General features: G+C 39.5%; 1 protein-coding gene across 1 annotated transcript in view; it reads left to right on the top strand.

The window, feature by feature from the left end:
• Nucleotides 1–15076, top strand: part of PRKAR2B (protein kinase cAMP-dependent type II regulatory subunit beta) — a gene marked incomplete at both ends in the record, with an annotated part of 79842 nt that overhangs the window by 24155 nt on the left and 40611 nt on the right. Inside the window, 1 exon segment of the mRNA XM_079549500.1 lies at nt 4183–4218. Coding sequence (XP_079405626.1) covers nt 4183–4218 — 36 coding nt within the window.

Below are 15076 nucleotides of genomic sequence, written 5' to 3'. Positions count from 1 at the left end.
TTTCTCTAATTTCATAGAATTACAGAATGGTTTGGGTTGAAAGAGAACTTTAAAGCCCACCATCCGTGGGCTGGCTGTTCCTATCAGCTCAGGCTGCCCAGGGCCCCATCCAACCCAGCCCTGAGTGCCTGCAGGGATGGGGCACCCACAGCTCTATGGGCAGCTTTTGTAATGTTGTAATATATTTACAGGTCAAAAGGATAAATTCCCCTTTTATTATTTTTTTTAACGGAAAAAAAAAAAAAAAGAGGAAAAACTCACACTTTGCATTTCTTAAAGCCCTCAGATTTGGCGGGCCATAGCCCTGAAGGCTGACTGTATTCACAAAACAGGAATACTTTGTATCTTCTGTCAGCCCTTACCACTCAGAGCAGTTTTTGCTTTGTGCAGAGAAGCTTGGACTGGTACTTGCTTGGGGCCAGCCCATGCTTGTCTGTCAGCTGGCTTGCAGATGTCAGTGCTCAAGCTTAACCCCTTGTTAAATCCCAGGCAGACACTCCCTGACTTCTAGTGAGGCTGTGTGTCTGACGTCTGCAGTGTGTTCAGCTACTTATTCCAGGTGACATTTATGACACAAAAATATGACGGTTTCTGGAGCAAACTTGGTTTTGAGCACTGAAATTGTGAGTCTGCAAAAAGGGGCACTCAGCACTATTAGCACAAGTTAGCTGTAGGCAGGGTGCCCAGTTAGGGAGTCTCAGCGTGGATGTTGTGCTCTTGGTGCTCTGTGAACAGCCCCAGCAATCCTGTTCCATTCCTGTTACATTCTCTACCTGCAAAATCGAAATGCTTATGTTGTCTGTTTCACAGCAGTGCTGTGATGAATGCTTAATGCTCTTAAGAGGTAATATGAATGGTGAAATACATAGTGGGGAAAAGGCAGTAATTAGACAGTTATTGAGTGATGGAAATACTTTTATTGCAGTCTTTGTGCAAGTTGATGTTTTGAATGCTGTGTATTCTAAGTAAGTATACTAAAACTCTTCAGTCTCTTTTTATCATTTATCAGTTATTTCTGTTTACTTACTTGATTTCTATTGCCAAAATGCTTTAAAAGCTGTGCTTTTTGTACAGCTATCTGAATGAGGATTGGTGAAAATGGATTTCAGTTACCAGCAGGTAACGTTTTAGATGTGCTGTTTTCTCATCACATAGCACTGACAGCAAAACCAGTCTAGTGTGTCACACGAGGATTGATAACTTAGACAATTTCAAATAATATTTTCATCTGGATATAGGTCTCCAAATTATTGTTATTAATTTTGGCTTTTCTTGTTGTCCTCTTTGGAAGTTTGTAATGGATTGTGGTTAAGATAAATTAGAATATGAGCAGTGGCATCTGCTGTTGGAGCAATGCCGTGCATTTGAACAAGACCATCCATGCTTAGAATTACATCCCTTGGTCACGGTGCAGCATTCTCCCTCTTAGTCAGTTTAAAGATCAGACGTCAATGGACATGTTCTGAATTTATTCACATGCTAGTTTACCCTTTGTTAGAATAAATCCCTACATTTTGCAACAGTGAGGTTTTGCAATCCATGGGGTGGATGGCCAGCAGCCTCGGTGTGGCCCCGCGCAGCCTGTGGAGCCAGCAGCTGGCGCTCTGCCTGTGCATCCACAGCAGCCATCTCTGCTACTGGTCTGTCCTTTGCTTTCTCAGCCAAGGCTTCTGGCTCCTGATGACCTGAAAAGATAACAGAATACTATTTTACATCTGCAACAAAGTTCTTGTTAATCTCTCCTCTGCTCACCTTGGTCTGCTTATCTTGCCAGCCATTGTAACTACCTGTCTGGTCATAAAGCTACTTTGTAGTGAAAATATCAGCTAAATTTCTCCAGGCTGTGAATTTCTGCTACCTTTTTATTAGCTAATATGCCCATCTTTCTGGACAGCAAAAGTAGGTTGTAATTTGCAGCACAAGCGCAACAGAGAGGAGTTGAGCTTGCTAAATAACCACCGTGGGGGGCTGCTCCCAATCCTCCGTTCTCCCAGTGGCACATTTGGATGACTCTCACAAAATCCTCATCTGGGGGGAAAGCCTTTGCTTTCTGAACACTGGATGTTGATAAATAGCTGCTTACCACGGTTCTGAGATTCTTCTTGTACCATTCTTTTCTGTTGCTTCTTTCTCCCTTCCCCCCCCCCCCCCCCCCCCCCCCAAGACTAAATAAATTCTAAAATTTATTGTAAAAGAAATTTTAAATCTCTTGGTGAATTCAAATGTTTATGCAACTGGAAGTAGCTGAAAAATGAATAGTTCCTTTGACATCCTTGTGACTTGTTTCAGAGAGAAGGAGTCTCCAGTGGATGTGATTTGGTGCTAGGTGTCTGTTTTTGGGAGTTGTATTATTTATTGTGTTGGTAAAATGTGCTGAGATGGCTGTCTAGGGGAGTTGAATCTGCCTATATGTGGATGATGTGTAGATCTGACAGTCAAAATATCATCCCTGAGTTCCAGGAAGACTTTGTAGTGGGAGGACAACACAATTTTATGTTTTCTTGTTAGAAATACATCAGATTTCAATATATTTTTAGATGCGCACATCTGCTGAGAACTGCTGCTGATGTGCACACTGGAGGTAATGGCTCAGCAGCCTGATGGTGGAGGACCTGACCAGTGTCCTGAAATTAAATTGGACCTAACCCTAGAGACAAAATGAACCTTGTTCCTTTTGCAGTTTGAGAAATCAGATGGCTTTGTCTATTGCAAAACAGTAGTTGCATAAAATCTGGTGACTGCTCAATTAACAATGTTTCTAAATATCTAAAAAAGCAGAAATTAAGGTTAAAAATAACGTTACTGCTTATGCATACATCTTGTACGCCATTTTGTTCATGTATACATGTATTCAAGGCTGGTGATTGCTTATCCACAGGGGGTTTCCTTGGTCCTGTAGAGCACTTTGAGCCAATGTAGTTGGATTTCTCAGTGCATTTCTTGCCACTTGGACCCATCACTGCTATATACGCTTGCAAAACCGTCTGCAGCTGTGGCTCAGAGTTTGTATCTTTGCTTTGGTTTCTTCTGCCCAGAGGAACAAAAAGTCAGTTTGCATCTCAAGCTATTACTGTCTCTGCTATTTTTTCTCCCTAATATTGTCTTAGACTTTCAAGAAAGTCTGCTTCACATCTATGTAAAATTAATAGGGATGAGCTGTAAAAGTTCAATATTTTTCATTTTTCAATTCCATGTAAACCTTGAGAGTAATTTTTAAGGTTGAATATTAATAAGCGCTGTAAGAGCATACATTTTTAATGTAGCTGTTGCCCATGTTTGAAATTAGGTCATTCAGATTTTTTTTCTCACTCTTTATTCCAGTGCTGTTTATCATATGAAAGTAGAGTTCAAGACCAGTGTTTTATACTAATTATAAGCAGTCTGACGGCTGTGTTTGGAAGGCCAAATGTATGAACCTTTATCTATTGCATCTCTAGTAGTTCTTGTACAAGCTGATAAACCTAGAAATGACATAGAGGCAGCACGCAGACCTGTGTGCTCTGAGATGGATTTTGTGATCCCTTCCAGTTGGAAAAGAGAGAGGAGTCTGATTCCAAATGTTTGCAGCATGTATTTGGAGATGTTCCAAGATAGCACTATTAGACAATGTTTATTTGTTGTGAAACTGAGTTTTCTGAGGAGCTGGGGAAGGAGGTGGCCTGGGGGACAGATTAGAGCTGGCGTTGATGTTATATTACCTGAAGGCTTTTAAAAGTTAATTTTAAAAAGTCTTTCAGGTGGAATTGCAGATTAGTTGTTTGGAGTTTTTTTGATATGTAGGGATATCTTTATTGTTGGATTTCCCATAGATAAATTCTGTATAAATAGTTTCTGCATCTTTTTAATCCATCCTTATTTGCAGGATGCCATTGTCTATGTGCTCAATAAAAAATGGAAATTTCTCAACCAGTCATGAATAACAGTAAATGCTTCCATGAAGAAACTTTGAAAAAGCTGAAAATAGCCTTGAAAATTTATTGCTTGCTACCCTATCTCTTGCAAAACTTCTTTACAATTTAGGTGTATATGAAATAAATGTGAATTTCTTTGAAGGTTTACAAGTAATTACTCATCACTTTTTTTTAGTTGCCACACTTTTACTCAAAGTATAACACTGTTATATGTGAAGTGTGTTAGATTATTACAGAAAGAATCTAACTGAAATGTTCTGTTTTCTTTCAGCTCCAGTGATAAATCGATTCACAAGGCGGGCATCAGGTAAGTTGGTAACTGCATGTTTCATTGGTCCTCATCACAGCTGGAGCACAACGCAGGCTGTAATTGCTGTGTAAGATATAAAGTGACATTAATCAGATTTCTCCAAAGATGACTGACCTTGCTTTGCCTCAAATTCATTATACAGTTTACTGGAAAATGTAGCCAAGGTTTCAGATCACTGAGCTTGCTTGAAGTCTTCTTGTGGAATTTATGAAAATTCTATGCTTTTCCTTTTTCCTTTAAAAAAGTTAATTCTATTGTAAATGGGATTGAACTTTGGAAGCATGAGTTGAATGTATTCTGATGCAGTGTTGTTTATTTTACCTCGTAGCTGAAACAGCAATTCAGCAGACATCTGATGAGCAAATAAACAACTGGGCTAAAACTTCTGAGTTTTTTCAGAAGTGGGTTGGTTTGTATATGTGGTGTTCTATTCTGGAGAGCCATCAGACCAGGTCCTGAAATAGGTCCTGCTGGTTTCTGTTGTGCTGTAAGAGTATGCCTGCCTAGCTTGGTGCTGTTCTGTGTTCTCCAGGTGGATTTGGTTGGTGCCAACTCAGGGGGAGGAGTATTTACCTCCACCTAGTAGATGCTGCAACATGTAACAGATCCTTCCACATCATGTATCATTAAAAATTAATATTCTTGGTCTCTCCTTATTGTCCTTCTGCGTCACAGCCATCAGGTTTCCCATTTCTGAGTTAGTTCTCCTGAAGCATGAGGCCTGGAACTTAACTCTTGCTTGTCTGTTTATGAAATCCTACGAATGTGAAAGCGGGATGTGTAAGTCATTGCACAGTGTTGTCAGCTCATTACAGTCTTAAAGAGACAGCAGAATGGGAGCAGTGTTCTGTTCCTTGTCAACTCAGTTTGAAATCTGACTGTAGAACACTTCATTTTCAACTGCAGACCATTTTCAGTAAATGTGATGAAGTTTGTATTCTGTAGTCCAGAAAGCCTAGCCAGACTTCTGGTTTTTCTGCTTGCAACCTCAGCCAGGTAGTTCTGTTCTTGTTGAGATAAAAATATTAAGTTGCTAAGGATTACTATGGAACTGTCTAGAAAATGGTGGCTTCAATATGCAGGATTTGTACGTAGTGTATGTAGCACACAGTTCAGAGTGATTAATTCCAAATATTATCATGCAAACAGTTTTAGGCATTGATAATAACTTATAAGGTACTGCAGCATGAAACAAAAGGAATGATTTACAACTAACATTCAGTGAACAGGGCTTTATGCAAATCACATTGAATGTTTTAAGCAAGGTCTTACTGTGGTTGATTGATAGCTGACTTAAATGAATGCAGTCTTGGTAACAGATGTGTGATAAGCTTTTACATTTCAGTAGAAGAGTTTGTGTGAATAGCTAGTACTTGCTCAGGGAAAAAAAAAAAGATGTTTTTAATGTTCCCTGACAAGGAAATTAAAAATATGGGAGAAGTCTGAAATTTTTTGCACACTTACTGGTTTGTGTAAGTAGTTTCTATTGGCAGCTACTACTTAATGTGTATTGTCCTTTTTGTGGAGAGAAAGAGTAGAATTACCTACTCAGGATGAACTGTATGATGTGGTCCAGATGTAAATCATGTGAGTCAGCTTTAAGCTGCAGCAAGGTAATATTGGAGTCCACTATATGCTCTATTTTATTCAGTTTCTGGTAGCTTTAATTGTCAAAGTAGTTGTTTTGCTAACAAGAAAGTCCATGAAAGGTGATAGTTCCTACTTCTTCAATACACTGTACATCTCTGATAGATATTTAGTATTCAAGAAGCTTCATACATAAAAGGCCAAATTTGAAAGAAACCATGCTAATGGTACAAATATTTTATAGGAACTTTTTCAATCTTAGCCCTATTTTTTAGATGGTTACCTTTTTAAATTGGATGATTGAATACATTAAAGTAATCAAGATTACTTAGCAAATACAAAACCCAGATAGTAGCTATGTTGTAATACTTAGTAGCGTTCTGTAATCTAAGTTGATTCCCGTGCTTGGGAAATGAGAGGCTGACCAAAGGCAAAGAAGGGTTTTTTCTCAGGTATGGATTTCTCTTAATTTTAGGCTATTTAGCTGGGGACTAAATAATTTTAAATTTTAAATTTTAAACTTAAAATTTAAAATGTGTGAGCCTATTGTTTCTGGGTCGTTTTTGAAGATGTGTTTCTGATGAACATTACTGCAGGTTAGTGGTGAGTGTTCAGTGCTGTTGCATGCGGTGCTGTGTGGCATCTGATGTAGTGATATTGCAGATTGATTCTGAGAGGGTGATTTTAGGCTCCCTGCCTGTGTCACATCTCTGTCCATAGGCTGATCCTTCTGCACGAATCCAGGAGTTGTGCTGCCCAAGGGCACATTGATGAAACAAAAATGGAAATACGGGGGTTCTCTGTGTTGATTTCCATTGGATTTCCACTGACCCATGCAGGAGTTCCCAAATAACTACATCCTAAACGGTGGCAGTGGTGGCTGTGTTTGACCAGTGATGGGATGGAGAAAAGAGTTGGGCTGCCACTAATGGTGGTGGGTGCACTGACACAGGTGAGGATAAACATCAGGATAAATACCCATAGCAAAGATGCCCTGACAGCTCTGCTCAGAGCTGCTTTGTGAGCCCTGAGTGATCGGGAAGAATCCACAACACATGGATTTCTTCACAAAGAGCAGTAATCCTCTATGGTGGCTCTCTTGGCTTTGTCACTTCTGTTATTCTTTGGATAATCGTGTTTTATTTGGTGGTATAAGATGCAGTTATTTTTCCTAACTAAGCCTGAAATTAAGCAGCCAGGAATTAATTGCTGAAGCACCTGCTGAAAACAATGTAGTAAGGCATTTGTTATTTAACAGCTGTTCCTGTTAACATGCTGTGAAGTGTATTATGTACCAGAGGATAAAGGAATAAGTAAGCTAGGATCGATTAGTTTTCTTGGATTTCAGTTCTTAAAATTTGACTTGCTTAATTGTGTCTTCTCTGTGTTTTGCATATGTTTGCATATATACAGTGTGTGTTCTATACATAAAATACACATGTATATACCATAGTGCTGATGAGGTAGCTACTTGCAGGCTGGTTAATGAAACGCCATGTTATTCTAGGTATGCACAAAGAGGAATTGATATCACAGTCTTAACTTCTTGAGTTTAGCAAGGAGCAGAGGTTAACAATACATCTAAAATAAGAATGAACAATGAGACAGCTGAAATTTTATTCATTTTTCTTCTAAAATCTGGTGGAACTAAATTAAAGGGAGAAGAATGTTGAAGTGATCAGGAGACTTGGATGGGAAGAAAGAAGATGGGAGTTAGTAGAGACAGTAGGAAGTGGAAGGGAAAGCTGTATGTTCCTTAGGTGAAAAGTGCTGTAGAAGTTTACGAACAAGCAGAGGTAACCCAGAGGTGCATGCCTGAATACAGCTACTTTTTCTATGAATTACATTCATTTTGATCCGTCTATCCAAATATGAGATACCAAGGGTTGGGAAGCTGATGTTCTGTATGTTAGCAGAAGCTTTGGGTTTATGCTTTTCACCATCTTGACAGATAGGTAACCTGATAAATTATCCCATTAAGTATTGGCAGGAGTTTAGAATAATGCAGCAAAACATGCACAGATTTGCTACCAACTGAGTTTAAGTTTATATTTAGTAGATACCATTTACTGAGGCTGTTTCTTCCCATTTGCTAGTGTAATTCTACAAATGTATAGTATCATTTTAATTAAGAAATAAATTGCTCTATAAAGTTACTTCAGTTGCATATCTGCTTTTAGACTCTGAAAGACTGAGGAGAACCTAAATGAAGCTGCTCTGAGTCGGCCTTCCTGAGCTAAGAAGAACTGTAAGTAGGCTCAAGAGCATCCGTGGAGCATCAGCAACAGAGAGAAACTCCTCGCTGCTAATTTAAGAATCCCATTGTAGTCTCATGGGAAAGAAATAAATGGTGTTTTAAATATTGTTCTCTCAACCAACCAGGAGGGAGAAGTTGTTTTATTGACCTTTGCCTCCGCAAAACTCTAAACCAAAATAACTTTAATGTGGTGAACAGGCAGAGTACATTGACAACAAACCTATAGGGAGAAACTGTCCCAGATACAATTGAAATAAATTTACAATCAAGCAAATATCGCCATCAAGGAAAAATTAAAAAATAAAACAGAAGGGAGCAGAGAAGGTAAAATCTTTAAGGCTCTTTATCCATGGATTTCAGCAGAGACCTCCGGGTTTTTGGGAGGTTCAAAGTGTGGGGAAGGGGAGAAGGAGGATCTCATGTGACACCAGAGGAGACCTCTGTAATGCGTAACATTCTAGGTTTGCCTCGTTGAAACATTTCTTTCTTTATTTTTCATTAGTGATAGTTGAATCGGGGAAACATTTTTTGCTTTTCCATGCTCTCCTAAGAATTGTCACTTTTAGGTACATGGCTGACTAACTGAAGATGGAGGGCTGAGAAAGAAGGAAGCAGGTTTTTTACTTCTTATATCTTTTAAAAATTGATGTGTTTAATTCATTTAGCAAGTGCTCAAATTTTGATATGGAAGGCAAATCACTTTTGTACTGTGATAATTTCTAGCTGTGCTTAGTGGCCTCTTTTCTTTTTTTCACCAGGTACTCTTACAACACAAACGTTTCTCTAGGATTCAAAACTCTTTATTTGACACTACGACTTCAGCTTTACAAAACGGTGATGTTTGAAAAGAAAGGAGGAGATGCCACATGCTCTTAGTTCTTAGTTGTTTGATATGTCCAAAAACTGTGATAATAGAACTGTAGGTGTCTGGCAGTAGGTAATTTGAAGTGATACAACTCATTTTAGTTTGTTCCTGCTGAGGCCTGGCAATTATGTAAGTGTTTTTCTGCAAGAATTTCTGCAGATTAGAAATATCTTCTCTTAACCTCAGCAAGTAGAAAATGCCCTAAAGGAAGCTCATGAAACTGTTTCAGATGGTTTTGAATTTTTGTAAGTAAGAAATTTATTTAATGAAAGCACACTGATGAATTCCTAAGCTCCTCAAACCAGCTGTTCTTATTAAACAATTGCAGATGCACACATGCAAAGGCACAGGTATGATGAAAAACCTCACAAATATATTAGTTACAGCTCATAGCACCATTGTTTACAACGTGACAGTGTCTTTGTTGCCAGGTCACCTGTTGGATCTGCACAACCACAAATAGGACACTATTGCCACATTGGAGGCCGTACACACATGTCATATAGGTCACATCACGTTAGTTTTCCCCGCTGCATGACCAAAATGTAGTCTTGCCTGCTGGTTGTTCATGAGTTGACAGCATCCTCATCACATGTCTGCAGAGATGGGCATTCTCCTTCTCAGCAGTTGCAGTTGACGCACAAGACTCATGCCTCTGAGTGTCATATGATGGATGTCTGCATTGTAACACACATTCAGATGGGAGGAGGGAGGTTTAGCACAGCCTCATAAAAGAAAAAGTCTGGGAGCGAGTTTGCCAGAATTATTTGTCTATCCTTCATCTCTTTATGTTCGTATAAGGTACCATTCAGAAGAAAGTGACAAGATAAAAGTTTTGGGCTTCGTTATTCTGAACAGATTTGCGGACTGTGAATTAGTCATGCCCACAGCAACATTTACATATACTGCCGCTAGATTTCAGCTGAATAATTTCTACAGAACATGTGACAACCTACTAAGGGAACACAGAGAAATTATACTGAATTTAGATGATGTGAGTTCTATTAGTGAAGGAATGGTTAATTGTATTCTGAGATCGTAAGTTTGAAAGAACATAGGTGATACTAGATTCACTTGAAAATATAAACTGGCATTTAGGAAGAGCAAATTGATGTTCTTAGCCAAGAATAGAATATCCCCCAGGAAAGAAGCTGAGGCTTTGAATTTAGAAAACAGATGTCACATTTGTAATTTCAATCTGAGTAAATTACAGGGGAGGAATTTGTATTCTACAGGTTAGGGGTTGACTTCTGCAGAGAAACACCTGGGTGTTTCTGCTGGACAGCAGGTTGGTTGTGAGCCAGCAGTGTGCCCTTGTGGCCAAGAAGGCCAGTGGTTTCTTGGGGCACATTAAAAAGAGCGTGGCCAGCAGGTCAAGGGAGGTGATCCTCCCCCTCTGCTCTGCCCTGCTGAGGCCACAGCTGCAGTGCTGTGTCCAGTTCTGGGTTCCTCAGTTCAAGAAAGACAGGAAAATGCTGGAGAGAGTCTCGTGGAGAGCTACAAAGGTGACTGGGGGCCCAGAGCATCCCCCTTATGAGGAAGAGCTGAGAGACATGTGGCTATTCACCTTGGAGAAGAGAAGACAGAGGGGGGGATCTTATCAATGCTTATAAAATGTAAGGAGGAGGTGTCAGGAGGATGGGCCAGGCTTATTTCATTGGTGCCCAGAGACAGGACAGAGGATAATGGCACAAATGGGACATAGGAAGTTCCATCAGAACGTGAGGAAAAAAACCTCTTTGAGGGGCTACAGACACTGGAACTGGCTGGTGGAATGATTGTGGAGTGTCCTTATCTGGAGGTACTCAAAACCCACCTGGACACTTTCCTGTGCAACCTACTCTAGCAAACCTGCAATTAGCAGGGGGTTGGACTAGATGATTTTTTCCAATGCCTGTGATTCAATGATTCTGTAATATTGAAAGCTTGTTAAAGAGGTCCTGTGTTAAAAATTTCAGGGAAAGAAGGCTAACTCAAATGAAATTATTTTCTCTTTTATACAGCATCACAGAATTTGGAGCTGTACCAAAAATGATGGTGAGGAATGAAGTAACTGTAAATCCCCTTTTAAATGCTTGCATAGGAGAAAGTATTGTCAAAGCATGTCAAGTCATAGAATCATAGAATCACAGAATGGTTTGGATTAGAATAAACTTTAAAGCCCACACAGTTCCAGCCTGGTGTGGGCAGGGTTACCACCCACCAGAACAGGTTGCTCAGGGCCCCATCTGAACACCTTTGGGATTGGAACATCATAGTGATGGAAGAAGAACTAAAAACGTTATTGATAAACTGGGAATTCCAGTATAGTTCTTCAAGGAGATATAAGGGCTGTCTTTTTGTTCAGTACATTCTTATAATCTGTACATAATTTAAAATGCTCAGTTGTTGGGTTTCTTAAGCAGGACTGATTACTGAGCTGTCATGCAGTAATATTTATTGCTGAAACCTTGTTAAGCCCTAACATAAGCATAACAGCAAGGAAAATCAAAATAGTGTTGGGATGTAATTTCACTGCCTGATGGAGCACACTAGAGAAGCACTCAAGCTTAAGGTACCACCTCAGTGCTGATTGCTGAAGGCTGCAGAAGCAGGAAGTCTTACCAAAGTCTGTGATACCTGATAAGGGGTTGACAGACTGCAGATTTCCATGGGCTGCAGTTGTGGTGTGCTCAGGCAGACACAGCTCTACAGGTACTGTGCGTCATGATGTCAGTAGACATACTCTTTGGTGACTTCCTGCTCCTTTCACAAGGCAATCAGCAAAAATTTCACAGTCTTTGTATGCAGCTGTCCCTCTTCCAGTATTTTGTGTAGATAGCAGCTGCCTCAATCACCTATTAACATTAAAGAATGAGTATCCTGAGATACTACAGATAGGGAATTGGAACATTTATATTCAGGTCAGAATGTATGTTGATAGCTTTGCCTACATCAGGAGCTGAATGCCTTGCATGAGATTCCCGTTTTCTTTTCCTGAACAGTTTGCATCACAGCTCATATAAAGAATAGTAGCAGTAACTGTATGTACACAGCAGTTTATAGATCAGATGGTTATGTTTCTTTGCCATGTGGTGTGTCTATACTGAATTTTTTAATGTATGCTGTTGTGAATCTTGATGCTCATGTATTCTGTCTACAGACATTGTCCTGTGTGCTGTCCCGTGGCTAGCATCGGGGAAAAATGAGCCACGGAGTTCTCCCAAGAGCAGCTTCTGCTGTCAGATGCTACAAGAGCCAGTGGGATTTGTAGTGGGGCTGCACTCAGGCTGACATATTAACAGTATGGTCAGGGTGCACTGAGCTGTGGGTGCTGTACAGCCATTGAGTCAGGGAGTGTGGTCCCTTCAGCCTGGTCCTGGTCCAGGTGCCTGTTGAAAGCACAGGTGTTACTCTTGAGAATGAAGAACTTATTTTGGTGGCCTGTCTCAAGACGAACTGAGGTCTGTGGGAAGTTGGAGTCTGCTGTTTCCCATCCAGTCCATAAGAAAGTGATCCAGCTTCATTTTTTAGTTTCTGTTATGTGCCTTATTAGCTTTCAAGCTCAGAAGGTCATCTGTCTTCTTCTTGATTCAGTTATTTCAGCTCCTCTAATGAAAGATTCTCTCTGTGAAACTTCACCCTTTCTGAGTCATTGCATCGATACCATTACTCTTCTATGCTACAGAATATTGTTCAACAGTGGTATTCTTTTTCAAAAGAAAAGCGACTTGGTCTCATGGAGGATGCTGGAACTAGATGATCTCTACGGTCACTTCCAACCCAAACCATTCTGTGATTCTATGAAACCAAAGCTTACATTATTTGTGTACCACATCTAGAACTTTTTAAGTGGTCCTCTTTAAGCATTTGTTTAATGGTAGGCAGGCTTTTGTTATTATTGGAGATTTCCTTTATTCAACTAGCGAATGCTGGAATGTAGATTCTAGCAGGTTGTATCCAGGTGTTTCCTTGTATAGATGATCAGTAGAGAATGAATACAAAATTTTCAGGGCCCATTGTAGCTTTGGGAATAGGGTCATAGTTGGAAGTTAATTTCATGACAGATTTTTAGGTGTGGTTGTGCTTAGACTGGTTTGTTGTTACACTTCAGAAGTAGATAGAAACAGAGGAGATGTATTAGGTGCATGCTATGAGGCACAGCATGAATGGACTGATGAGGGAATGGACGAAAAAAGACAAGGAAGGGAAAGATAGTGGTAGAAGTAAGTGTGTGAGTTGAGTTGTGCAATAGTTGTGCAATAGGCTGCCATGGAGAGGAGCTATCATTTGTCTCAAGGTGACAGGGAGGGGATGGAATAAATAATTGCTTTAATTTTTGCACACGCAAATATTTATGTTGGGCCTTGGGAGAAGCTTTCTAACTAAATGCTTAGGTATTAAGAAGTACTATGGATTTAAGAAACAGTAAAGATTTTTCTTCAGTGATAGGAATGTAATTCATACTGCAGCATTGCGTAGGAATGATTTAGTTGATTTCATGAGATTTCCTTCATATTTAGTATGATTGTTTAAGTGTATTTGGGAGCATGCATTTCTAGATTGCATGTCATAGACCGATTAAACTGTACAGAGTAATTATTTCAAAATTCTGCAATTTGGCATAATGATAGCAACCTCTTTAGAATACAGATGCGTAATTAATAATTTCTGAATTCACAAACTACTGCATACACACCTCTATGGGAAACTGTAATTTTTCCTTCTGTTTTCCTTCCTTCCTCTTTGGAAGATAGTTTACATATAGTTTTGTATTGGTAGAATGATATATAATTTTTTCTACTATCTGAGCTGTTCTTGTTTCAGATGCGTGGAATATAAACTGGGCGTTGTGGTTGAATTATGAATCAAATTATTATTTTACTATCCAGTCAGTGTGTGATGAAGTGCTCTGATATCCCAGTGAGGTATGGAACTGTTGGACTGACACACTGATCCCTTTAAACTGATTCTGTGTGTGTAACTAGTAAATAAGGTGGAGTGAGGGAAAGTGCCACAAAATTGCTCGTGTCCCACATGCACGGCCCTTCCCACAGCCAGCAGCGTGCCCGCACACATATTGCTGTTTGGGAGCAGTCCCCTGTCCTGCCTTGACTGTGGGAGCAGCATCTGAGCCCACGCTCCCTGTGCCTCCTGGTGTCCTGAGGTCAGTGTCATCTTGTGTTCTGCTCGAGGGGTGGAGACTGGAGAAGGGTCTATCTAAAAAGCTAATTTGTTTTCCTCTTATTTTAGGCGGAACAATATTTGACTCTTTGGAATTCACTGATGTAAAACTTAATCTTTCTTACAAAGCAAGTGCATTATGGACAAAGAGGAGATCTTGTTATGTAACTAAGTTGTGGAGAATAAATTCCACAGAAGACAGGTTTTCCAGACAAAAAAGACTTTGTACAAAACTAAATATATAAATGATGCCAACTATTCATATTAATAATAATAAGTATGGCTTTTATTTATCTGCAAGCAGTAGCTTGCAAATGTCAATGATTATTGAATAAATGTACCAAGATTACTTAATAGAAGCTCTCAGACTGCAGTGACCACTGATATGCTAGTGTATACAAAACACAAATTTTTCTGTGTTGGATTTTAATTTCTCTTCTTGTTATAAGTAGGTTTTCAGATCAGTAGTTCCTCTCTTGCACACAGTTAACATCTGACAGGCAGCAAATTCCTCCTCTGTCTGGCAACATGTAGCTCATACATGTATCCTGTTTTGTCATGTCCTGCCTGTAAGGGAAGGCAAAGAGTAGCCTGCTTCTGAGTTTACTGAGTTTACACCACTGATAGTCTCAGCGTTCCCAATAACACATCAGAATCTAAATATGATTAGAAAATCTAGAGACCTTCTGGTGAATTTATCAGGTTCCTTATAACTCAGGATTTTTAAAGGAATAAAATAATTGCTATTTATTTGAATGAGTATGCATATTACTGCAATAATAGGAAGTGTTTTAAATTGATTTTTGGAGCAGACTTCTGCTCATAGAATCAGAGTATTGCTTTGGTTTTAAAAGACCCTTATCATTGTACATTCCAACCACCAACCTAACACTACCAATTCTATCACTAAACCATATGCCTTAGTGCCGCTAAGTGGTCATTAATCTGATATTTAATATTTAATCTGATTTTTCTTGTTTGAA

The sequence above is a fragment of the Tetrao urogallus genome (assembly GCF_951394365.1).
Source record: "Tetrao urogallus genome assembly, chromosome: 1".
Taxonomy (NCBI): Eukaryota; Metazoa; Chordata; class Aves; order Galliformes; family Phasianidae; genus Tetrao; species Tetrao urogallus.
The sequence above is the reverse complement of the archived record's forward strand: the minus strand, read 5'-3'. Positions and strand labels throughout refer to the sequence as shown.